General features: G+C 30.4%; 4 protein-coding genes across 12 annotated transcripts; 2 read left to right on the top strand and 2 right to left on the bottom strand.

Moving 5' to 3' along the window:
• The first annotated feature begins 170 nt into the window (after positions 1 to 170).
• On the top strand, positions 171 to 5186 carry LOC108741666. Its single transcript, XM_025977287.1, has 7 exons — positions 171 to 553; positions 3167 to 3295; positions 3351 to 3459; positions 3721 to 4094; positions 4194 to 4358; positions 4455 to 4691; positions 4751 to 5186. Exons 2-7 carry the CDS (start codon positions 3232 to 3234, stop codon positions 4780 to 4782), a joined length of 981 nt encoding a protein of 326 aa, XP_025833072.1. The 5' UTR covers positions 171 to 553; positions 3167 to 3231; the 3' UTR covers positions 4783 to 5186.
• A 102-nt stretch (positions 5187 to 5288) lies between these two features.
• Positions 5289 to 7337, bottom strand: LOC108741758 (probable pyruvate dehydrogenase E1 component subunit alpha, mitochondrial). Its single transcript, XM_018476667.2, has 8 exons — positions 7189 to 7337; positions 7065 to 7130; positions 6832 to 7005; positions 6555 to 6773; positions 5999 to 6170; positions 5769 to 5946; positions 5552 to 5696; positions 5289 to 5494 (listed from the first exon to the last, which is right to left on the bottom strand). Exons 1-8 carry the CDS (start codon positions 7213 to 7215, stop codon positions 5306 to 5308), a joined length of 1170 nt encoding a protein of 389 aa, XP_018332169.1. The 5' UTR covers positions 7216 to 7337; the 3' UTR covers positions 5289 to 5305.
• Positions 7338 to 7501: 164 nt separating this feature from the next.
• On the bottom strand, positions 7502 to 13254 carry LOC108741728 (organic cation transporter protein). Of its 5 annotated transcripts, none has more exons than XM_018476646.1 (12): positions 13170 to 13254; positions 12252 to 12312; positions 12082 to 12180; positions 11697 to 11883; positions 11534 to 11637; positions 11301 to 11455; positions 10257 to 10425; positions 9957 to 10190; positions 9631 to 9845; positions 9385 to 9566; positions 8960 to 9099; positions 7502 to 8827 (listed from the first exon to the last, which is right to left on the bottom strand). In XM_018476646.1, exons 2-12 carry the CDS (start codon positions 12293 to 12295, stop codon positions 8743 to 8745), a joined length of 1614 nt encoding a protein of 537 aa, XP_018332148.1. In that variant the 5' UTR covers positions 12296 to 12312; positions 13170 to 13254; the 3' UTR covers positions 7502 to 8742. The 5 variants fall into 5 exon arrangements, with proteins under 5 accessions (XP_018332148.1, XP_018332131.1, XP_018332139.1 ...); XM_018476629.1 differs by having other exon boundaries at positions 12903 to 13198; XM_018476637.1 differs by lacking the exon at positions 13170 to 13254 and adding an exon at positions 12615 to 12680.
• Positions 13255 to 13425: 171 nt separating this feature from the next.
• On the top strand, positions 13426 to 26273 carry LOC108741693 (intersectin-1). 5 transcript variants are annotated; one of them, XM_025977281.1, is made up of 21 exons: positions 13426 to 13561; positions 13620 to 13711; positions 13782 to 14010; positions 14243 to 14782; positions 14848 to 15138; positions 15201 to 15356; positions 15415 to 15955; positions 16013 to 16768; positions 17208 to 17389; positions 17508 to 17808; positions 18204 to 18377; positions 18577 to 18853; positions 19244 to 19414; positions 21195 to 21457; positions 21864 to 22101; positions 22158 to 22363; positions 22413 to 22547; positions 22600 to 22819; positions 24169 to 24261; positions 24717 to 24941; positions 25172 to 26273. In XM_025977281.1, exons 3-21 carry the CDS (start codon positions 13832 to 13834, stop codon positions 25324 to 25326), a joined length of 5103 nt encoding a protein of 1700 aa, XP_025833066.1. In that variant the 5' UTR covers positions 13426 to 13561; positions 13620 to 13711; positions 13782 to 13831; the 3' UTR covers positions 25327 to 26273. The 5 variants fall into 5 exon arrangements, with proteins under 5 accessions (XP_025833066.1, XP_025833068.1, XP_025833067.1 ...); XM_025977282.1 differs by lacking the exon at positions 24169 to 24261 and adding an exon at positions 24056 to 24127 and having other exon boundaries at positions 13527 to 13711; XM_025977283.1 differs by lacking the exon at positions 18204 to 18377 and having other exon boundaries at positions 13525 to 13711.
• Positions 26274 to 26290: the final 17 nt, after the last annotated feature.

Raw genomic sequence — 26290 nt, 5'->3', positions numbered from 1 at the left:
ACAGGGCAAAGTAGTATTACATAAATTCCTTTAAATTTTAATCATTGATTACTATACATCTATTAAAAACCATAATGGCCGACATCAGTGACAATGCGACAACAATTGAAAAAGAATGATGGCCGACAACAGCAACAATTAGAAAAGAATGATGGCCGACAACNATTATCTAAAGCAAAGTTTGGAAGAATTAATATAAAATCATCTCATAATTCTGGAATTATTGATGCTGTTAAAGAAGATAAAAAAAAATCAAACCAAGGACTGCTTAAAGTTCAATCAATAAGTAAATCCTCGAATAAAACAACTGTTTGCCATTTGAGTAATAGTACAAAAAGAAGAAGAATTCCTTTAAAAAATAAATGCTGTAATGAGGAAGAAGAGCCTCCAATAAAAATAACACGTTTAGAAAATAGTAAAAAACCAATTGAAAGTAAAGGTGTTACAGTGGATATTCTTGCAAAACGAAATGAAGCTGCAAAAATTCTTAGATCTTCCGTAAAATTGTCTACCGTAAAAAAAGAAAAATTAGGGAAAACTTCTTATAAAAGACCCTCGCGTCTATTTTGCTTTCTTTGGGTCAATGGTGTATATTAATGAATATTAAAAACAAACAACAATTTTTACGTATAATGTATAAGGCTTTTTTGTTATGTATTGCACTTTTAGGGTGATAATTATGAGAAACTAATATCATTTATAAATGAAAAATTACACATTGGAGAAGCCAGTTCTTCCAGTGAAAACATTGAAGATGTATATAACTTAATAAATAATCATGTTGGTGAATTAAACTTGTACAAAGAAAAATTTCTGCAGTTAGAAAAAAATTACAGTATACTTTCTTTAGAGAAAAAACTGCTTCAAGATGAAATGCAATCTCTTAGGAAGAAATTAGAACAAACAGAACTTCAAAAAAATAATTCCGAATTTCGCTGTCAATCTGTTCAGACAGATGATTTCAGTGAACACAATGTACTTGAAAATAATTTGGACTTTAGTATTAAACATAATGAAATATTAACTGATTGTTTTGATCAATCATTCCAATTTCAATGCAATGACATTTCATCGGAAGATGAGGACGCCTCATCAGTTGAATCAGTTGGATTTGTATTTAGGGATCATGCTATACCAAAACCCATCAGTCCATTTAGTATGTCATCTGAGTTCGAAGGTGTGATGCTAATTCATGTTTTAAGATTATAAATTATTTATTGAAAGTTTACTTTTGCAGATAACTCCATACAATATTTAGAAGAAAATGTTTTGGTTCACCCCATAAATATACCTACTATTGAAATTATACCGCCTACACCGCCTGCAGAAAATTTGCAAAAATTCGAAAATATATTTACTATTGAGAAATCTAAAAGTGAAATAAAATCGCATGTTTGTAAGCGTTGCAATATTAACAAAATGAGATCATTAAAAGCACAAAAAGGGTTATTATTAAGCAAAAATAAAATAAGAAAACTGTTTAAGTACAATACGAAACTTAAGAACTTCATAAAGAACTACAGAAGATGCCATAAACTTCCTCAAATGAACGGCCCAAGAATTAAAAATATCTCTAATATTTCTACGAAACCTTGTTATTCGCCAATTAAATCGGAAAATGGAAACAGCTCTGAAATAATACAAAAAAATGTGTATCTTGAACAAAAATGTAAAGGCTCCATGTGCAAATCTTATTACTTCTATTACAATGCAAGACCAACAAGTCCTGAATTCATAGGGTTTGAGGAAATTAAGGAACATACAGAGATATATGTTGAAAATAGGTCATTAACTTCTGATTTAGTTGAACAAGAGGAATTTGATGAACCCAAGAAACTGGGTTGTGTTGAAGACACTCGGTCAATTAGTCCAGATTTTCTTGGATTTGAAAAAATTACTAACGAAGGTGTACATGTTGAAAACACAATTATCATAACTGAACAAAATAATAAAGACTTTGGGTCTCTAAATAAAGATGATGAAGTGCATACATCAGTTAGAAGCGAAAATATCTTAAGTAACAGCATTGGAATACATATTAATGCAAATAATGGCGATTGCAGTACAGATAAAGCAGAAAAATTGTTATCTAAAGTAGATGGAATGGAAATGAGTACAAACAGTTTAAATGAAAAAGAAATTACTACAGAAGATGCATATTCTATGATTTTCAAAGTTTTTGAAAAAATGATAGAATATATCGACAAAAAAATTGATATGTGCACTAATTTAAGTAACAGTAACATCGAAGGTCAGAACAAAATAATTTCCCCAAGTGAAGAACAAACATTTAATCAACTACTTTCAAAATATAACGAAAGCAACACTAGAAGAATCGAAAGACGTCTTTCATCTTCAAGCGAATCACTATCTTCAGTAATAATTAGGAAACAGAGAAGATGTGCAAAAATTAAAAAGAACGTTGATAAAGAGCGAGTTGATATGCGTAAAAATAGCAAACAAAATGTCAATTCAGTGGAAATGATTCAAACAGATTTAAATAAAAATTCAGGGCAATTTTGTCATAACCCAGAAAACAATGAAAGTAATCATTTTTATGACTCTGAATTAACGAGCCTTGATTCTGGATACACTTCTGAAAATAGGACCGCTTTACATTCGCCAGTTTTCAAAGTGTTTGAAAAGACTTCGCAAAACACTGATTCGAATTCGATAGATAACACTTTGAATTCAAATTTCCAAGATAAAGAAAAAACGAAAAAATTAAATCCTGTTAATAAGAAAAAACAAAGTAAGGTAGAATTGTTACGACAAAAATTATCTAAAGCAAAGTTTGGAAGAATTAATATAAAATCATCTCATAATTCTGGAATTATTGATGCTGTTAAAGAAGATAAAAAAAAATCAAACCAAGGACTGCTTAAAGTTCAATCAATAAGTAAATCCTCGAATAAAACAACTGTTTGCCATTTGAGTAATAGTACAAAAAGAAGAAGAATTCCTTTAAAAAATAAATGCTGTAATGAGGAAGAAGAGCCTCCAATAAAAATAACACGTTTAGAAAATAGTAAAAAACCAATTGAAAGTAAAGGTGTTACAGTGGATATTCTTGCAAAACGAAATGAAGCTGCAAAAATTCTTAGATCTTCCGTAAAATTGTCTACCGTAAAAAAAGAAAAATTAGGGAAAACTTCTTATAAAAGACCCTCGCGTAGTTTAAAATTTATCCCATGTCCCCGATCGCCATCACCTGAAGCCAAAGGAAATCAAATGGATCAAACTTCTATAAACCCAAAGATTATTCCATTAGAGAAACCTCAAAAACTCACTAAAGGTATAATTTAATCAGTTAACATAATAAATAAGTTATTTTTTAATCATATTTTCAGAAGCCGCTAATGAAATTCTGAATAAACTTATAAATTTTCCTAATGAAGCTCATATACTTGAAGAAGTGGTAAATAAATTTTATGGCCAGGAAGATGTTTATATTGCCAAGTAAGAATTTTTTGTTATGCTTATTATCTACGTGTTTTAAAACGGTTCTTAATATTTTTTTTTATTCGGTATATTTTGTATAACAGTCAGTCACTTGAAGAAGTTACTGTGTAGCGAAACAATTGTCGTAGGCTCGCTCTGAAGAAATTGTGCAAATTTACTTTCAAGCTTTATTCATATATAAACTTTAAATTATGCAAATATTGAAATGATTTTGTTCCTAATTTTTTAATTGGATTGAAAAATATTAATTTTTTACAGGGTAATTCTTCGAAAACTAAACGAAGATATATACGACCAGCCAGACACCAAATATACACCACCTGCGCCACTCCTAACCCCAATACAAAGAACATTATTAGGTTTGATGATGGCACTGGAGAAAAGAAATGTAAAAGTTTGCGAAAAGTTTTTGATAAAGGCAGAAGCAAAGTTATTAGTTGAAAAGAAGCTTTCGCAAATATCGCCGGTTTTGCGAATTTACCTGACCATTTGTAAATTGAGGCGTGACAAAGAAAGGATGCGTAGAATGTGCTGTGACGCTGTCTACTTTATGGGCGACCTGGCAGTACCATTTTTATTTATTGTCCTTACATCATGGACAGAAATTATTCCTGTGGCCTCTCAGAGCGAAAGTAACCAATTAATGTTCTTTTTAGATTACATAATGCCACGTTAATTACAACTTCTAATACTAATTTATACCGTTAATCACTTCTCTTTTTTTGTTTTAGATGTACCTATAGTAAAAACATTATTGAAAGTAGTCATGTCAAAGAATTGCAACAAGCCTGGCTATAATTTCGCCAATTTAAAAAGTCTAATAACCCAATATTATAAATATAAAGAATTGGGCACTGATGATAATGTATTTGAAGATCTTTTCAATAAATACAAAGGTGTGTACGTTTTTAAATCTTTGTTCCAAAAAAGAAACGCTTTTGTTTAGTTTTTATTTTTTGGAACAGTTTTCTGATTATAATTTTTTTCTGTAGAAGTTCCAAGTTGGTCATTACAATACGAAATTTTATTGTTATGTAAATACTCCGATAAATCGTGGGTAATGAAGAAACTAAAAAATACCGTCATTCCTTTTATCAGTGCAGTAACACAAGCACCACTCTTACTGGCAATTTTTTCTTTAGTGCAAAAAATTTGTCAACTTTTTACTGAAGACTGTGATACAGAATATGTCCAGAAAGTCAAGGATTGGATAAGTTCCTTACAAAAAGGTAAAGAATGTTACAAATGGAAACCATAAAACTGCATTAACATTTTATTAAATTTTTAGGAATACGTGCAACTTCCTCAACAGAAAATTAGTAATAAGTTAAAAAGTAACTTAATTGCGAGTTTTGTAATGTAGTGTTTCAAATACCTAATCATTAAATTCGCCTCCTTTGTTAATATGTTAATCAAGTTTTTAGTTTTACGTTTTATTTGTCACAGCGATATTAGCGAATATTGGTTTGTTTTTTCTTACAGAATTTATTTTTATTTTGTACGACAGTGTTTTATAAGGATTCAAAGTTTGGTTTGTTTTTTTCTAGTTACTCTTATTTTAGTTTTTGTACAATTTGTTTTTATATCACTTTTTTTGTTTTAAGTTGTTTGAGTCTTAAATTAAAAAAAAAAAAAGTGAATGAACACTTACTAGCTTCGTTTTGCAGTAAGTTTTATAAAAGAATTAAATTTTAATTTTCTTGTTGTGTCGTGTATTATTGCAGAAAGCAATAAATTTTATTTGTTTTTTTAAAATATACTTTTACTTTTTCAATTCATTAAGTTATGTGGCAAACATTTTATGAAACGCATGATGAGAAAAATAGTTAACACTAATAGTGTTTTATTTCAAGTTTATAGCTTTTCCTATTCTTTTATGCTGAAGAGGTTGAAATGGTGTAACACCCCTGATGAACGGTTCCAGATTATTTGAATAAATGTCCGCCACTAATTCATCTACGCCAACGTCCGGATCAGTTTTTGATTGTTCTGTTGCTTTGTCTACTTCTGTTTTAACATCATCATCTATTTTCTACAACAGACAATAAAGAAAGTTGAATGGTTGTTTATTTCTGATAATTAATTTTACCTTTATTTCGTCTTCAGTGACTAATCCACCATCAACGATAATATTTTTGAAATTCGTAATTGGATCTCGTTTATTTCTTACTTCTGCCACTTCTTCTCTTGTTCGGTAACTTGTACCAGGGTCAGACAAAGAATGTCCAAAATATCTTTAAAAGGAACACTAACGTTATTTAATTCATTAACCTCGGCCAACATCAGACAAGGCATTATTTGATTACCTGTAAGTTGCAGCTTCAATAAGAATTGGTCCGTGCTCCTTACAATACTTCATCGCATACTTAGTAGCTTCTTTTACAGTCATAAGGTCCATACCGTCCATCCATAAGCCAGGAAGGCAATCACCGCGTGTGTAAAAATTAGGATTTCCTGCATGTCTGTGAACTGCTGTTCCCATACCTTACAAACGCATACTTTTAACAGTGGATTTGTGTTAGGGAATAAAACATACTATAACCATTATTTTCACATACGAAAATGGCTGGTAATTTCCATAAGCAGGCCATGTTGAAGGATTCAAAAATTTGTCCTTGGTCAGCGGCACCATCTCCATAAAGAGTGATGCAGACAGCGTCCGAACCCATATATTTTAATGCAAAAGATATGCCAGTACCCAAAGGAACCTGCGTAGTACACCAGAGTAGTCAAACAGATGCAACTAGTTTATAAAGGGACGATTACCTACTTATACTAGAAATTTTGACTAATTGTAAGAGACAGGTTCAGAAGCGTTAGAAGTTTTTTTAGATTACATGTAAAATCAAAACCATTGTAGGGGCAAAAAGAGTTGTATTTTCTAAATCGTCAACCGACATCTCTCCTTTTGGTCTAAATTTTCTTAAGGCAGATTTTTTTAGTCAATGGATACTTTTTTGTAAGATGTCAGTTGTTTTTTTTTTTTTAGAGTAAAAAGGGGAACAAACAGAAACTGGATATTTTTTAAGGGTTTCTTACAAAAAAAAATCAAGACAGACTACTAAATAAAGAGCGTGAGGCTATGTTATTACTTGTGCTCCAACAATACCGTTTCCTCCATAAAAATTTTTGCAATATGTGTGCATGGATCCGCCTTTACCTCTTTGGCAACCAGTTTTTTTGCCGGTTTGCTCAGCAAGAATTTCTAAAGGAGTTGCACCAAAGAGATATGTCCAACCATGAGAACGGTATGACGTAATCGCTTTGTCATCTGGTCGAAGAGCTGCCTTCATACCAACAGCTACTGCTTCCTGTTGTGTAATAATTAATCGATATATTAATTATATATATATGTAGTTTCAAGCTTACCTGCCCTGAATATAAATGACAAAAACCTCGAATAAGTTTCGCTTGATAAAGAGCACTCGAGGCGGCCTCTACTCTACGAATTACTTGCATTTGTCGATAGTACGTTAGCGCTTCTTCTTTTTTTAAAGTTGATTTTGCACTGGGAGGTTCTTTCAGTTTATGAAGTTTATATGGCTGAAGAAAATGATTTATTATATATGTACACAAAAAATACATGACAATTTTTAACATACTCTGGTGTTCTGTTGTATCTCCGATGCATAATTTCGTTGAAAATTGAGCCTAAACTTGGACAATTTCTACAAAATAATGAAAGATGTAGTTCATTTACTGTGGGAAGCTGAAAGTAACACTTACAAAACGTTTTAAACATCTTAAATTCATATTATTGGTTATAAAAAATTTAAAATTTTGAATAAAAAAATAAATACATAAAAATCTAAGTATGAAACATTTGTAATACGAATAATTGACAGATTTATAACTATTGTCAATATTATAAACAAGAATTAAAGATAAATAATAAAAATGAAAAAAAAAATATGTTGGTTATAGTTGACAAGGACAATTTTTTTCACAATTGTATTGTAAAAACAACATTTCATCACATATCTATTCTTTAGGTAAAAGAATTCTGTATTCTTATAGAGTTGTGACATAAAAGACGACCTAATGCATAGCACCATTTATTAAAAAAAGTACATACACTCAAATACTCCAAAATCGAGTATAACAAGTAATGCAAAAAACTTTATAATAAAATCTTAAGTTGTTTTGTGCTTTTTACATATAAAACTGGATCCAAAAAGTAGATAAGGGCTTCAACTATAATTTAAATAACATTTATAAACAAAAAGGTGTAAAGTTCGTAAAAAAAACATACTAAACAAAAAAAAAACATTTAAAAAGTCTGACCATCATTATCGCCGGTTTAAATGGAAATATATTATTTTTTATACTTGTTTTTCTTAAGTATCTGAATATTTTAGTTTATTCTGGCAGTTCTGGTTCGTACAATACTGAATAGTTTCTGGTTAAAATGCACATTACAGATTTAAGAGTTTTATTGTACAAAACACTTAAAATTTCTGTGTTGAGATCCAACATAATTTTTTTCTTATAATGTGTAATACTCTGCAAAATGTGTGCATTTTTTAAAATTATTAACTACATGAAATACCGGGCCTAGTCTTTGTTTATTAATGACAAACTTCGATATTATAATAAATAATAATATAAAACCGTAGCAACAATTTTTTATCTCACACAAGGTGATTATTTTTCAAAGAGATTCAATTTGGTTTTACCAAACTCATGGAAAAATGACCACCCCAATAGGTACATATAAGGTACAAGGTGTTTCAAATAATTTGCTTATCTTTTGGAACATGTCTTCTGTTATACATTCATTTAGTTTACATACTGACCACCATTACAGTTTGTTATAAACAGAAATTACAAAGGAAAGCACATATATTTTTCTTGTACTTGTAATGGCGATTGGTTGCTACCGTGAACATATTGGTGGTTATTATTTATCCTATTTATATTAACAATATTTTCACAATATTATGTAAAAAGTGACATATACGTACCATCATTAATATATAGATCTGCTGAAATTATACCTTAAATACTTTAAATTAAAACTAAATAAGTTACTGAATATTTGTTGCCGATTTTTATACTTAAAGACGCGAATAAAATTGTGGAATGTCTTTGACTTGAACTCAACATTATTTAAAATTTGCAGTAAAAAGTGACTTATCTAAAACACCTTGTAGCTTGAACACAAAAAATCTTTTACTTTCCAAAATTAAATTAAACAAGAAAAATGACCTTCAGGAATAAACTCCATTCAATGCAACATTACTAAATGCAAGTATTTATAAATTATTGTGCGTTTAGTCATTAGTTACCACCTTCCAAGTCTTCTACAGTTTTTACTGCATTTAATTCTTGCATCTCTTCAAGTGTTACTTTAGTTTCCACTTTTCTGAAATAAATATCCGTTGTACTGAACTAACCTTCGGCACTGCTTCTACGTTCTAAATCTGTTTAACTAATTGGCTAAAAGCTTTTTATTTTCACCACATCAAAGCAAAGCATTATAAACAGTGTAACTTACTTCTTCCCAAAATTCTCTCCATCTTCGATAGTTTCTGGTAGTTTCCTATTAAGGGTCTCGGGTAATACTAAGGACAAACAACCTCCAATAAGAGCCATACATCCAAAAATTACCATTGGCAATGGCTTCCACGCCACACTCTAATTTAATTTAAATTTACAATAAATATTTTGGATAATTAATACATTAAAGCTAGATAGTTATGTAATTAAGAAAACAAAAATTGGGAGCACCTACGTTAAAAGCCTTATCGCCCTATTATCTTCAGTTGGTAGCGTATAAGACAATTAAAGACTGTGCCTAAGATAAAAACAATGTGGCATAATCAGGATATTGAAAAATTAATTCTTGTAAGGCTATTAAGTTAAATTACCTGAGTATAATAAATAAAAATTAGATGTCAAACAGGAATAAATGATTCTTACTGTAAAATTTATTAAAGGCGCAAACACAGATCCAATTCTAGCTGAAGTTGAGCCTGCTCCAAGTCCAACGTTTCTAATAACAGTTGGAAATTGTTCGGTAGAAAAAACATAAATTGTACCATAACTGGACGTGATCGCTAATTTTCCAATCATTGCTAATGTAACTACTAACCACTGATGAGCTGCAGGATTATTATCAATTAGAAGCAGAGTTTATATTGTTTAATTAATAAATAAATAACTTACAATTTGGCACAGCCATAGTAAGAATTAAGGCAATTCCTGCTGTAATCATACAGCCGCATAATAAATATTTACGGCCCCATCTGTTTAATGTGAAGAGTAAGAAAGTGTATGCGGGTATTTCAACAGCTCCGGAAATCACAAAATTTAGATAATCATTTCCCCCTAAATTTTTTGTATTCCAAGATAGACCGTAATATGTCATACTATTAGCAAACCTTTAATACAAATTACATTTTATTATTAGGTTATTTAAGATCTCTACGACTAGGTATTTAACTGTAACATATCAGACAAAAATATGAAATGCCATTGTCAACTGTACCTACCAATCGAAGAATATTATAAGTGATCGCCGCCTTAAATTCGGATGCCTGAAGACATCAAAGATAGTGGCGGTTTTAACGTTAGGATCTTTCGATCTTATATCGTCTTTTAAAAGCATTTCTATGTGCTGGTCAGACACATTGACTTTATTTTCTTTAGCGGCTTTCTGTATTAATTTTACCGCCTCAGGCACTCTATTTTTCGAAACTAACCACCTTGCCGATTCAGGAATAAACCTTCAAAACGAAGATATTTCGGTTTAATATCCAAAAATTATTTTAAAAGTAAAGTTTCCTAATTACCACCAATAGCATAAGAAAAACACTCCGGGGACTGTTAAAGCTATCTGAAGATTTCGCCAGTCCGTTATGTAATATGCAAAAGCAGCAGTTAACATGTAGCCAGTTGAGAAAAACATTTGGCAAACAGTGCCCGCTACCATTCTTTTAGTAGGCCCCACCATTTCTAATGCTTAAAACGTTAGTTCATATTATTATCGTTAATTCGTTATTTATGACATCTAATTTTCAGATTTTCACATCAAATTTTCTTAAACTCTTGACTTTTATTACTTTCTAATGTTAAATATCAAAAAATATTTTGCTTTACTTTATCAGATGTCGCAAGGTAATAGAAAAAAATGCTTTTTAATTGAAAACACAGGGAGTTAATTAAAAGCTGGCAAATGGGGAAATCAATATACATACTTGTAAAACATGTATCGATTTTATTGTTTGTCAACTTTTAATTAAATCATTGGATTTTCAGTTTTCAATCAAAAACGTTTCGTTACTATCATGTAACATACCTACTTTGTTAGTAAACACGAAGCAAAGTTAATTAGCAAATTAAACGGTTCTTATTAACAAAAATTAAATAAAATAGAGAAGCGTTGTCATTAACAATACTGATACAAAATTAAATTTATTCTGTAGCTTCTTATTCAATACCAAATAAAAAAATTGCTCCATCTCTATACATAATAAAATCATCAATAAGTAAATAAATAAAAACATTCTTAAATTATTAAAACTTTCTTTAGTGCACTGATTGTGAAACATGATGTAAATGAAATCTAAGGATGTAAATTCACTTAAGGGATAACACAAATTGGATAGGACAGTTTCGCCAATTTATGTACTACTAGAGTAGCACAATAGGTACCCTTTATAATGGTTCTGCCTGGACAATATTGTTGAGCCAGTAAATAAACTATTTATCTATCTTTTTTTAAGTGTTTTAAGAATTTACAACCTTAAATTTCCTTATTGACATCACACTATAATCGTTCCTATGCCGAGAAGATTAAATAAATTAATAATAAATAATATGGAACTTATATGTACCTATGACGTAAGCTACTAAAAATACCCCTGATGTCGTAGCTCCGACTATGGCTCTAGACAATGTAAATGTCCAAAATTCAGGAGCAATACCGCAAATAATTCCAAACAAAAGTTGTACTACCAAAGACATGAAGAATATTATTTTACGACCAAATCTAAAATTTATCACAAAAATTAGAATTTCATCTCAAATGAACTTTTGGTACCAAATATATGATAAAACATGTACGAACTTGTCTGAAAGATATCCAAATATAATAGATCCTAGACCCACGCCCACCATAAAAATGGCATCCCCAATTGCAGAAAATGATGCTTTATCACAAACCAAATTCCACTACAACAAATATAAAGCAAAATTTATTTGGGAAATATAGTTTTATAAGAGAAACTCACTTCAAAAATTGCACTGCTCTGGTATTTCCTATGATCATAAACGTATTTTTTACAAGGTACTATAGCATCACCTGATATCATCGAGCATGAAGAGTATTTCCGTTTTTCTTCTTCCCATGGTATTGAAGCGTTTAAAATTTCGTTTGATAAAATGAAACTTGAATTTGGATATTTGTCTAAAAAACATCTATAAGAAAGAATGTCGGTAAATAAAAATATAAAGATTATGAACATTTCTGTATGAAATTATTCTATTTTTGCAAAAAATATGTGATGTTATTTTGGAAATGAGAAAATAAAAAGTACAATATGAGGAAATAGTTTTTAAAATTTTGATTAAATATTTCTTTGAGATTTTACTACATATGTATTTAATTTTTCATACCTATGATCAGCCTCTGCCAATAAGAAAACATTTCCCATCTTGTGAAAAGCACATACAATTGCAGGAAGGCATAAGAGAAAATGAATTCTCCTTTGGTACCTAAATAAAATTGTAAGAAATTAGAAACGATAATTATATGACAATATAATCAAAGAATAAAATGTAGGTACCTTCCAAAATCTCCCAATAGTGTAACTACATCATCATATCCCATTATTTAGTTCAGACAGTCTGTAAATTAATTAAGTATAAATTTAAAGAAAAATTTCTTTTATACTAGAAATTATACCTAATACTTTTGTTAAACAAATACTTTAAGCTCCTAAACTCAAGTTTATAGTTAATTTTACACTTTAAAATACAATCATTTATGTATTAACAGCACCTTACCAGACAAGAAAATTGGTAAGTTTTAATACAATGATATATATTTTAAAATGTTTCAGACTCGCAAGTAATTATAATGATATGTATCTAAATAATAAAAACTATAATTAATTATCTATTTAAATTTTATCATATACCCTACTCACTTAAACACAAAACAAGATAGTTTTCTTATTCTATCAACTGGCACATATCCATTTGAACTCAATTGGAAAAATTATTCATATCTTTTATTAAGCAAATGAATTACAATTGATTAATTGATATATTTGTTGAATGATACATAGTTTAAAGAACAAACATATATGCAGAAAAAAGTGTAGAACCACTAAAGCACATTAGCTACATAAGTAATAATTTAGCAAAAACAGACAGGTGGCTAAGTAACTAATAAACACTTAACAAATTTTAAAATTAATTATTTAAATACTTACGTTAACGTAATTTAAGTTGAGGGGGTCACTAAACATAAAAGTGAACCACAAAACTTTATATAAGGTACCTACTTATTAAGAAACTTTAATAAATTACTTATGGGGTTATTGTGTATGTATAAGGAATTGTGTAAATACTTTTTGGGCTAGAAGAACAGCCTAACCATTTGAACTAAGTTTGAACTAGAGTCTAAGCAACAAATCGTTTATTTTTATAATATCAATAAAATTGTTTTAATTTATTATTTTAATAAAAAGTAACTATACCAAACTTTATTAAGGGTGAACACGCACAAAAAAATGTTGGTTAAGCATGATCTGTAGCAACTGACTTCCACAGATCATCTAGAACTAGAAGTAATACATCTTTTGATTCGTGGATTCGTTCAAGACTATAACTCTGCTTTATTACAAACAAAAAACTTTTTAAAAAGTTATAGATATACACTTTTAAAATCCATGAACATCGATTTCCTATTATTATTATTATATTGTATAAATCTTTCAATTCATTATTATAAGTTTACTTAACTATTCACTCCTAAAGTCAGTAAAAAGTGGAGTAGGTGGCGTAGGTGATATGGAAAAAGGTATAGACTGGACTGGTATGAGACTGATACAGACGTGGTAGAGATTGGGCGATTCTGTGGTTATATACGGTATAAATTTCTACGAAGAAGTGTGTGAATAACTGTTTTAAAATGATTTTGTTAATAGAAATTATGTTGAATTGTTTATCATGAAAATAACTTCACCTACAAAAAAATCCTCAATTTATAAATTGGTTATAAAACAAAATAAATCTGCAGGTTTGACATTTTGAATTACAATAATCAATACTCAGTACTCATAGTCACTAAAAATTAAATAACTTTTTAGGAAAAATTGTAACGTTTAATAAAACGATTATTATATAAATTGCAACCAAAATGATGTCAGCAGCTGGTACACCTTCTAGTGACCCTTGGGTCATAGTTGCTCGAGAAAGAGCAAGGTATGAAGAACAGTTTAAGTCATTAAAACCAGCAAATGGTATAATTACTGGGGAACAAGCGAAGGAATTTTTTTTAAAGTCACAATTGCCTCCACTCGTTTTGGGACAAATATGGTAAGTTTTGTCTTGATGACCTGGTTATTTTATAGTCTACAATTTCTAGTTTGTGTGGGTAATTAAATTATAACAATTTGAAGTATTTCTGTTTATATTTTCACATTTGCAGCCCCCTTAATATATTTGTTGATTTATTCAACCTTTACCAGCATATCTCTCTTTTACTATTAATAATCTTTTCCTGTATCTTTTTTGCCCACAATGAAGTTATGTTGATTTATTCTTTTAGGGCATTGGCTGATACAGATTCTGATGGAAAAATGGACATCAATGAATTTTCTATTGCATGTAAATTAATTAATCTGACATTGAGAGGTTTTGAAGTTCCGAAAGTACTGCCACCAACATTAGTGGCATCTCTACAAATGTACAAAGCTCCACCCATACCCCCTTTACCATCAGTAGCACAACAACAAAAAATTCCAACACTTTTAAATCAACTACCTTCAGTGCCATCATCTATTCCATCTCAAACTCTCTTATCAAACCTTACTTCTACTACAAATATTCCTACTGGTATAGTGAATCCCATGCAAAATACTTTACCTAACATACAACCCTCTATGGTACCTACTTTAATTTCACAGCCAGTTGTTCCTCTCATGGGGCAACAAGTTAAACCTGTTATACCAGTAATACCACCAGTTGCAAATATTCCAATGGCCACAGCACAAACTAGTACTGCTCCTCTTCCTGCTGCAGGAATTATTCAAGGAAGTGCCCCTCTTATTTCTGGAAGTACTGTTACATCCATACCTTTATCTGTTGGGTAAGATTATTTATTGTTGTAAGGTATTTATAATTAATGTCTAATTGATTTTAAACAAATTTAAGACCCCCACCAATTCCAAGCATGCCCATCATGTCAACAACATTGCCGAATGCAACAGCATTTGCTACAAGTGCCCCTGTAGTGCCTGTAATGCCTACAGTTTCAAGTGCACCTCTTATTCACAGTGCTCTTCCCAGTACAACATCTACTCCCTTAATTCCTGGAATTTCTAATAGCACAACTGCTGTTGCTACAGTTTCAGCAGTCGCTCCACCATCAGGAGGACCTTCTGCCACGAGCACACCAAGAGCTAGCATTGGTAGTGTTGATAGAAATGCTTCTCTTGAGTCTCCGTGAGTTCACCTAATTCTTTTTATTTTTCGTAATAAAATTCAATTGTTTTCTTTGATTATAGACAAATTGAATGGGCAGTACCTCATCATATTAAATTGAAATATACTCAAATGTTTAATACTGCAGATAGATCGCGATCAGGATATTTATCAGGAGCTCAAGCCAGGAATGTCATGATGCAAACAAAATTGCCTCAGAACATACTGGCGCAAGTTTGGTAGGTTTTTGGGTATATTAATCTTAAATTTATTTTGAGCAATAACCATTGCTCACAGGGCTTTATCAGACATGGACTCTGATGGAAGACTGGGCTGCGAAGAATTTGTGTTGGCAATGCATTTATGTGAACAGGCACAACAAGGAATACAACCGCCTACAGAATTGCCGCCTGATTTAATCCCACCTTCATTTCGAAAAGGACCCAGAACAAACTCGGTTTCAAGCCAAGGAAGTGCTCAGCCTGAACAAGATCCTGCATCCACTCTTTTGACTAGTTCGTTTGAGGACAAACGTAAAGAAAACTTTGAAAAAGGACAGGCTGAATTAGAGCGTAGGCGCAAAACGTTATTAGAACAGCAACGTAAAGAGGCCGAGGAACGGGAAAGAAAAGAAAGGGAAGAAATAGAGAAAAGAGAAAAAGCGCGTTTAGAGGCAGAACGTAAACGAATGGAGGAATTAGAAAAACAAATGCGAGAGCAACAGGAGCAAGAAAGATTAAAAGAAGAAGAAAGGAAAAGGCAGAACGAACAACGAGAAGCAGCCAGGAGAGAAATGGAAAGACAGAGACAACTTGAATGGGAAAAGCAACGGTTACAAGTAAGTAAAATTAAACATTCAATTATTGTTCAGTCTGTAAAAAAAATAAATATTCAGGAACTTCAGCAACAACGGCAACGTGAGCAAGAAACGGTGCTAAAAATGAAAGCTAAAAACCAAAGTTTAACGATTGAACTTTCGTCTTTGAATGATCATGTGAAAGAATTGTCACAGAAAATTTGCGATACCCGTGTAGGTGTGTCCAACGTTAAGTCTACCATTGATGGAATGAGATCAACCCGTGATGCACAAATGCAAGAAATGTCACAACTAAAAAACAAACTGAAAGAGCAAAATGCAAAATTGCTCGCTTTATCACAAGAGAAGGCAAAATTGGATGCTAAAAACAAACTAAATCTCCAGATGGGAAGCGAACAGCAGAGTGCAGCAGATCGACAGGCGTTTGAAAATAAAGAAATCACAATTAAGCACTTAAGAGAAAAAATTGATGACATGCAAAAACAGATCGAAACGAAAATGTCCGACATCGAAAATAATAACACACAACTGAGCGAATTACGTTCTCAGCTAAATCAGTTAGTAAATGATTGCGAAAATTTGTATTCAGTTTATGAGAATAAACGAGACAAAGTTCTCGAAATGAAAAATGTTCGCAATACTGATTCCACCTGGAAAGAAGGAGGGTGGGGAGACACAGGAACAGAATGGCCCGTTAATAAATGGGAAAGCACACCTTCAGAAACCGACACAGAAACTACACTTACCGTACCTGTTTGCAAATACAGGGCTTTGTATGAATTTGTTGCCAGGAACATGGACGAAATTTCGTTTCAACCGGGAGATATTGTAAATGTAAGTTATTATTGTTGAAGTCAGGTTTGCATGCAAGGAGGGGGAGTCATAGAGATCATTGTGTTTAATTACAAAATAAACATGTTAGGCGACTCATTAAATCTTTTTATTTATTGCAATACAATTTGCATATAATGATTGTAGAGTTAATTATTTGGGTAGGTAATTATATGAAAAGTATATAAAATACTTTTGTGAAACATTTAATAAATAAGTATAAATAAAATAAAATGCTTTATGGTGTATCAGACATAATAATTATCGTAGAATTAATTATTAAAATCCTTTCTGAATCGTAAAGCATTTTTATGTTACATTGTTTTATAGATTCTTAATTTAAAGTTGGGTGTACGAAAAAATCGAAAACAATAGTTTTTAAGAGAATTCTTTACAAAATTACGCGCAGTGTTTCTACTCCAATAATTTGTATACACGTTAGGTGCCATATGAACAAACCGGAGAACCGGGATGGCTTGCTGGAGAACTTCGTGGTAATACCGGATGGTTTCCTGAATCGTACGTCGAACCTTTGGATGGAATTGGCGTACGGGCAGCATTTCCATCGTCTACAGAAACCCCTACTGCTGTACAACAACCGGAAGTGGAAAGCAAGAGACTAGAGTGAGCAATTCTTTTTAAAAATAGCATCTTTTCTATTCAGTGATTGAATTCACTGGAATTACTTTTTGTACTGTTATTTTTTCAAATGATTAAATTAACTTATTACTTATTCAATCAGGGAAATTGAAGAAGTTCCGGAAGTAGTAGAAGTTTCTTCAACATTTTCACAATTCATCGAGGAAACTACTGTCACACCAGCTCCTACTTCAGATATCCCTCCTCCTGCCGAGTCTCTTCCAGAAGGTCCTATAGAATATTGTATTGCAAACTTCCCCTATCAATCTATAGAACAAGGAGATTTGAGTTTCAATGCAGGCGATATAATAACGGTGGTTAAAAAGGAAGGTGACTGGTGGACAGGAAAATTAGGAGATGTAGTTGGGATTTTCCCTAGCAATTATGTCCAGAAATACGATCCGGTAAGTTTTTACCCATATAATATTAATCTTTAATTTTGTTAATCATTACATCATTCTGCAAACGTTTATAATCTGTGTTTTATTTTCCCTCCAAATTACTTTACATTATATCTATTGCCTAATTTATCTATTTACAGTTTTTTTGTGTTATATATCCAGAAAAATTTATTTTAAATGTATGTATATTGTTAATTTATTTATTTACTAACTGGCTGCTGTGTCTATTTGTGATGTTATTTTATTGTTTTAAATTTTAATTTTTTAGTAAGACAGAAAAAAGTATCAGTTATTACATACACAATATGGAATATTTTAAAAAGGCTTTTTTGTGTTGTCTTTGTATTGATTGGTTTTGTTCAGTACCTAAAACATTAACTTTTTGTGTAATAAAATAGAATGCTAACAATAACAAAGACGTTGTCACTGCTGCTCCTACTAACGTTGCTGCTTCAACGCCTCCATCTTTCGGCACACAGCAAGAAAATACATCTTCTCAAATGGACAATGAAGTTTCTCAAATTAACGAAAATAAACCTAGCGAAAAAATTAATGAAACATCTACAACTCCAGTAAGTATGTTTATTAACGCGTTTAAAGATTTCTCCAAGCAAAATTAAAATATTTAATGGAAGACATAATTTAAAGTATTTTATCAATTTATTTTTTTGTTTGTTAATAACGGTAAACAAAGGATTTAATATTCTTAAAAATGTAGTTTATGCCATTGTTTGTTAATAGTGGCAAAGAAAAGAATGTGTTCTTATTTAGGCATTGAAAGGAAGTAAGAAGCCGGAGATTGCGTCAGTAATAGCTCCCTACCAAGCCACGAGTCCTGAACAGTTGTCATTAGCAAGAGGTCAGTTAATAATGGTTCGAAAGAAAACAGATTCTGGTTGGTGGGAAGGTGAACTTCAGGCAAAAGGTAAAAGGCGACAAGTTGGATGGTTCCCGGCCAGCTACGTAAAAATTTTAAACAGCAGTGGACGTATGAGCGGTAGGACCACACCTGTCTCGACTACAAGAATGCAGCAAGAAGTTGTCATAGGTAATGTTGAATTTGTTATTTATATTTACATATTTATATATATTTTACATACTAAAAAAATCGATTGATACAAATCCGCAATAGCATATATGCATATAACATAAACCTATGCATAGGTCATAGGTCAAACTAATACACAGTAACAATCATTAACATTCACCAGAAATGTTAATATTATATTATTATACAACAAAAAAGTTATCTATTTTCATAGTTGTCCCCGATAAAATTTTGTAAAAATATACAGTGTGTCTGTAGGAAATACAAGAAAGGATTTTGGATTCTCGATTAAGAAAATTATATTTTAAATTTTTCTTAAAGAGAACACCCATTAATTTTTTTAATTCATATTAAAATAGAATTGCGTAAGGCAAAACTATTTCTTTGTAGATAAAGTAATTGCCCTCTTCCCATATACTGCTGCTAATCCTGACGAACTGAGCTTTTTAAAAGATGATATTATTAGTATCACGGCCCGCGAAGAGCCTTCTTGGTGGAGAGGGGAACTGAATGGAGTATCCGGTTTATTTCCAAGTAATTATGTAGCACCTCTCACTCAATGTAAGTATTTTTACTATTTATTTAATATAATTAAACTTTTTAAAACGCAATAAAATTAAATCCAAACACATTCATATTTTAATGAAGAATACGAATAATTAATTACAACGTTTTCGGGTAGCTTTTAATAATATGAATAAGAATACAATATAATTATTTTCGAGTTAAATAATTTTCTATTTAATAATTTTCTTTCAGGAATGAATTAGCACCCATTCTATCAAACGAAGCTGTATGTATGTCAAGTTCACATTTAAAACGAAAATGCGTGCATACATATTATTAAATTGGAAATATCGTTAATAATGATAATTTTAGTCATAGGTACCAAATTTGAATAAATCAGAATAGTAATCTCCTATCGATAGCTTAAAACCGCAAACATGGATCTGCCATATATGCAGGGTGTTTGTACTGTTTGATGTTGAATATAATTAGTCAGAAAGTTACCACAAGTAGAGATTTGACGAGTTGCATACACATTTATTATGGTCTTAAAGTTCCATTTTTTTTTATCTATATTAATAATTAATTTTATGTTTTTGCATTTCAAGTATTTTTACTTTCTAGTCGATGCTTTTTATTACAGAAATTTCTGAAACTACAATCTGAATGTAATTGATTATTTTAAACAGAATTTCGTGTGTTTTGTAGTTGATTTGATGATTTCATAACATTAATTTAGTATGCTGGGTATTTGGACGTTATTGTCTCCAACGCTAAAGAATGTAAGAGCAACGAAAGCAGTATTAGCGATTTGTTTTAAAATAAAACATTTTTGCAAGAATTGTGCTAAATACTGAAACACATATTGCAATAGGGCAACTTAATTTACATTAATGTATAATTAGAGATTTTAATTTATGTCTTCCTTTTATTTCTACAACCTCTAATAACATCAGATTAATTTTTAATGCAACATGTGAATAGCAAACTATAACTTGAACAAGAACAAGAAATTAATATTTTTAAGATTTTGAATTTCATTGGGAACTCAACATGTCACCACCTAGCACCTAGCACCGTTATGGTGTGCAAATTATCAAATTTCTACAAAAATAAAACAGTATACTCCTCACATTCAACTACAGTCTAATGAACCCTGTACAATATTAAATAAACAGAAAATGTGCACTGTTTTCACGTAGTCAACATACTGTTTTGTGTGCCTCGATTTTTCACATTGTTCTTAGCCTGGAAACAATTATGAGCACGTGTGATATTAATTTTATTATTTTAAATAAATTTTCCACCGTCATCGTCTGATGACGTTGTAACTTTAAGCTTAACGTTCTCCATAAAATAATAATTATTTCTGTAAAGTTTGATAGGGTGGGTGCTTAACTGTATTCAATTTATTTATTCTTTTTTTTGTTGTTTTTCTTTGTAATTTGACGTATTCCCACTCTATTAAACTACGGTTTATTATTATATACAATTGTTATTTGTTTTTGTTGTTTTTTTTTTCAAGCTAATAGGAAATTAAACGTTGGTAGTATATATATAAAAATATATGAAAGTTATTATTATTAATATTATTGTCATTATATATATACTATACTCACAAGATTGCCCTTTTTGCTTCCAACTATGACTGTTTCAATCGTATATTACCTATAAGTAACTGTTGAAAAAATAAACCACATCTAACCCCTAATTAATGATTTTTATTTAAGTACTCCAATTATAACAATTTTCTGTATCTTAATTTTAAAAGCAAGAACAAACTGCTGCAATTAAGCTGATATTTTATTATTTTTGCTATTAATAACTTTTTAAGCAAATGATCCTCAAGAAAAAGTAAGAAGAGATGCAATTAACGAATTGATACAAACCGAAAAAGCATACATTAATGATATGGCAACTGTACATGAAGTTTTCGAATTGCCATTGAAACAAAGTAAAATAATTACAAACGAAGAAGTTAATATTATATTTGTAAACTGGCAAGACATTCTCGAATGCAACAGAAACTTTCTGAAAGAATTATTAGAACGATGGGAGTCAGATAGTAATATTATCGGGGATATTATATGTACACATGTAAGTTTTTATTATTACTTTTGATAACAATTGATGATATATTTTTTTTGTAATATATATGTTTTATTGAATATATATATATATATAAACCTTAGGCATGAAGTAAGAAAACGATTGGATGATGATGGAACTTATCAACTATTGTATTTAATTTTTAACTCGACAAGTTTCCATAAAACATAAAACCATGTTAAAAATTTAATTCTGGATTAGAAAAAATACACATTAAACTATATAATTATACTAATTACTTTATTACTCATGGTACATAGATTTACACCTTCATTTCAATTTTTGTAAAATATTGAACTTATTCTCTTTTCTCCTGTAGCCAATTAGCAAAAAAATCAAAGTTATAATTTCGTAATTTCTTTGTCTACTATTTACCTCATTTATTTTATTTTAGTTGCCTCGTATGACAGCTTACATAACATTCTGCAGTAAACAGCTAGAAAGCGCCACACTTTTACAAAAATTAACTGAAACGTCAGCATCATTTAGAGATGTAGTAAAAAGGTGCCAAAGTCATAGATCAACCAAAGGGATGCCTCTTAGTTCATTTTTAATCAAGCCAATGCAGAGGATCACGAGATACCCCTTATTAATTAGTAAAATTATAGAAAATACTCATGAAACTCATCCAGGTATTATTTCATCTTTACATATTTAAAAATGAGTAATTTTTGTTTCTTGTATGTAGATTATAAATATTTAATCGAAGCACAAAGAGTAGCTGACGTGTTTCTGAAAAGACTTAACGAAAATGTAAGACTAAGGGAGAATGAAGAACGATTGGAATGGTTGCAAAATAATGTTCAATTGGGTAACGATTTGAAAATAGTATTTAATAGTATAACAAATAAATTGGGTCCAAGAAAATTAATTCATCATGGAGTATTAACGAAGGTAAAAGCAATTGAAAGTAATACGATAACCTACATTTACATATTTTTAGGTGAAAAGTGGAAAAGAACTGGTGGGAATTTTATTTAATGACTTTTTTATGTTGATTCAACCAAGCAAGGCAATTGGTTCAAGTCAGTTCAATTTTAGCAAAAGTGGGAACATAGTATACAAAATATACAGACAAGTAAGACATTTTACAGTTTTCAAATTAAAATTTTTTTACACATTTCTTTTAGCCAATATTAATACAAGATTTAAAAGTAGTAAAGTGTAACACCGATTCTTTAGAAAACGGTACAGATTCGAATAGAGCTTTAAGAATTCATTATGACAATCAGATCATATCATTACTTGCTACGAGTGTGAACGAATGTAATTTGTGGGTAAAAAAGATCGAAAGTACAAAAGAAGTTTATGACAAAGTGGTGTCATTATCAAGAAGTCGACCTAAATCAAGTAAGTAAAGTACGATTTCGAAATAGACATTAAGCAGATACCATTTCTTAATAGTGCTTTTTTACACATATAATCTATACGTAAATGTGCATTTAATTACATAACAGCCACATTTTTGTTGTCTGCTTTTTGTGTTTTCATTGGTTAAGGTATATTCAATAAAAACAAACTCGACTAATAAATATTCATAATGAAATTTTCTTGTAATCTTATATCATCTCCATTAAATCAATGAAATCTGAGTCACGATTAAGTGTAGTAGTTTAAGGTAGACAGTTACTTCCGATAATGCTTCTTTAAATAAATAAAATAGGAGATTCACCCCATTTACCACTAACACAATTTTACTGAGCGGACGTCAAACGTGGCCATTATCAACGCGAGACTGGTTCTAAAATTTAAATTTTTCTGATATTTATAGGGGGTGGGGGTTGAGGACCGAAAAAAAAAGATAGTGAAAAGTAGAAAAAGGGTTGGGAGGGAAACTTAAATACGTTCAACGCCATTTGTAAAATGTTTAAAACGCTGTTGGCCTAAGAAAAATAACTTTACAAATGCATGTTTCGACAAACAAATAAGGAAATGGATTTAAAGAAAATGTGTTTGTTGAGTATCCGTTAATACATCTAGAAGGCCTTTATGAGCCAATATTATGTAATTAACGCATGCTTTATGATGACATGCTTAATCCGGGGGAAAAATTTCCTTTAAATCCATTTTCTTGTTTGTCGAAGCATACATTTGTAAAGTTATTTTTCTTAGGTCAACAGCATTTTTTAAACATTTTACAAATGACATTGAACATATTCAAGTTTGCCTCCCAAACTTTCTCCTACTTTCCACTATCTTTTCTTTTCTGTCCTCAAATCCCGCCCCTAAAAATAGGAGAAAATTTTAAATTTTAGAACTAGTTTCGCGTTGATAATGCCCACGTTTGAAGTGGGCGAAACACGTGTGCGCTCAATAAAATTGTGTTAGTGGTAATTGAGATGAGTTTCTTGTTTCATTTATTTATTAATTTACCACAGTCTTCCTGTTTTTATGTTGGTGCTTCTTTAAGACTGAAACTGTAAACAAAATTAATTTCATTATAGCAGCAAATGCGCATAGTGTCATCGTTGCTTTTACATTTTGTTTTCTATGTCATTTTTTTTTATAAAATTTTGAATGTAATTTTATTTGTTTTTTTTTTGTGGGGATGTCCTTTTTTCTGATCTTACATTTGCTTGTGTGCAGAGCCCCAAACAGGGGCGACCTGTGGACGTCTACTTGTGCTCGTTCAAAAGGGGACTCGCTTCATTAGTTCGGGTAAGATTTATTTTTGTAGATGAACTGCATGCTAGTTTTAGTTCACAGTTTGGCCCGTGCATGGTTGACCGTTACGATTGTGCAAGGCTCCGAAATACGATCCACCAAAATTGGTAAACTTTTCAAGCGAAAAGGTATTTTATTTTGTCACACATATATTTTTACATTCAAAGTATATTTTCTTTAATCACGTATAATAATTAATAATTAATATATATAGAGTAAATACTTGGAATATGCGAATTCATATTATACGGTAATTTTTACGATTGAATGCTTTATAGATATATTTAATATTGCATCTCAATATACTGAAAAGCTCATATAAATATTAAAAAATCAGTAAATAAATCATTATTCCCACAACCATTCATACTATTGCTATTGTGAAAATTTCTGTCCTAGTTTTATAAAACAATTACGTTGGTGTGTGTGAATGTATTCATTAATTTAATAACTTTTTAAATATAAATAGGTAGTGTGAATTTTTATTTATATTTTTGTATTGTTAGGTTTGTAAATTTTATAAATTTTTATAAAATTAATCTTTCTGTACAGCAATTTCCACTAAAACTTTACATATACGTAGGTAAGCCTCATACTGAGAATATTTACTGCAAAGTGATACTTGGAGACCAAGAACAACAAACCAATGCGGTCTCTGATAGCATTATTGGTTCAAATACTTCTTTAAATGGGGCTCCTCAAATACCCACTTTGGTATGGGACTATTCTATGCAATTTCATGTAAAAAACATCAATGAAGAAATTCTTACGTTGATTGTGTATGAAACAAGTGCTTTTCAACCAGATGGTAAGAAAAAAGTGTAAAAGAAATCGCATAATCTAGTCTAGGTCTTTCTTTGTTTCTCTTTACTTCTGTTTCTACTTCTGCTTCCTTCTTAACTTCGAAAACATCATCTGTTCTCTTACTTTTTTCATTAACCCCTCATTTTTGTCCTATCCAGGGAATTTTCAACGTCCACCACAGTCCATTTACGAATTATTTATAATTCATGAATAAGCAGTGCTATTTTCTTTCAGAGTTTCTAGGTCGAGCTGAGTTAAAGATAAGCAGTATATACAAAGAACAACAAAATACAAATGGACCATTAATAAAAAGGTTGATATTACACCAAGTAGAATCAGGAGAAATAACAATTAAATTGGATTTACAGCTATTTAGCAACAACTACTAAAATAATAATAATAAAGATTTCATTAAGTAATAAGGCTCAATCGTATATTTTCAGATAATAAACAGCTTTAATTTATCCCATAATTTTTCATAAATCTGCCATTTAGCCAATTTTTTGGCAACGTCATCGTTTTGCGAATATTTATATATTTACTATTAAGTTACGATATGCAAATATGCTATTCCTAAACGGTGTATTATTATAGTAAAAAAAGTTAATTTTAATTAACGAGTTATAAGTAATGTGATATTAAATACAAGAATCAATCGTTAATATATTAAAGTCACAAATAAGTACATTTTTTGTGGTTCATCCAGGGGCCAAAAATTTCAAATGTACGTTGAAAATATGTCACATTACTTGTATCTCATCCTTAAATTGTTGTGAGGACAAATCTGAAGTAAGCATGCATTATCATTAATATATAATACATACAGAAAATATTAATAATCAAAATTAATCTAGGCACTTGTACCTTTCATAATAAAATCGTAAGTTCGAGCTTTCATACAATTAGATTACATTCGGAAAAAAGTTATACGATAATTACTACTATGGTTCTGCGTTATATAAAGAATAATTTGAACTTGCCGAGCTTGTTTCTAATTTAATTGTCATTTTAAAATTAAAAAATTGTTCCTTTATTTACAAATAAGTATTTTTATTTTTTAATCATCATTGAAGTTGCGTACTTTTTATATATAGGTACAACATTTCTTAATCGCATCAACTACATACATTAGTACTACTATTTCGAAACGCTTATTTACCTACTATACATGGCTATAATAATAATTATACATATACAAATTAAAAAAAAATTCTACTTCTATTTACGACAATGTATTTCGTGAAATGTAGAATAGATCAAAAATCTTGTTAACAGTTAGCTGTTTTGATGATTAGTATTATTATTAAGTGCATGTTGTATTTTCTTGATTTTACACTTGGGCTTCCATTAGTG

Source organism: Agrilus planipennis, unplaced genomic scaffold (assembly GCF_000699045.2).
Source record: "Agrilus planipennis isolate EAB-ADULT unplaced genomic scaffold, Apla_2.0 scaffold24, whole genome shotgun sequence".
Taxonomy (NCBI): Eukaryota; Metazoa; Arthropoda; class Insecta; order Coleoptera; family Buprestidae; genus Agrilus; species Agrilus planipennis.
Note: the sequence above shows the minus strand (reverse complement) of the source record. Positions and strands in the feature narration are given on the sequence as shown.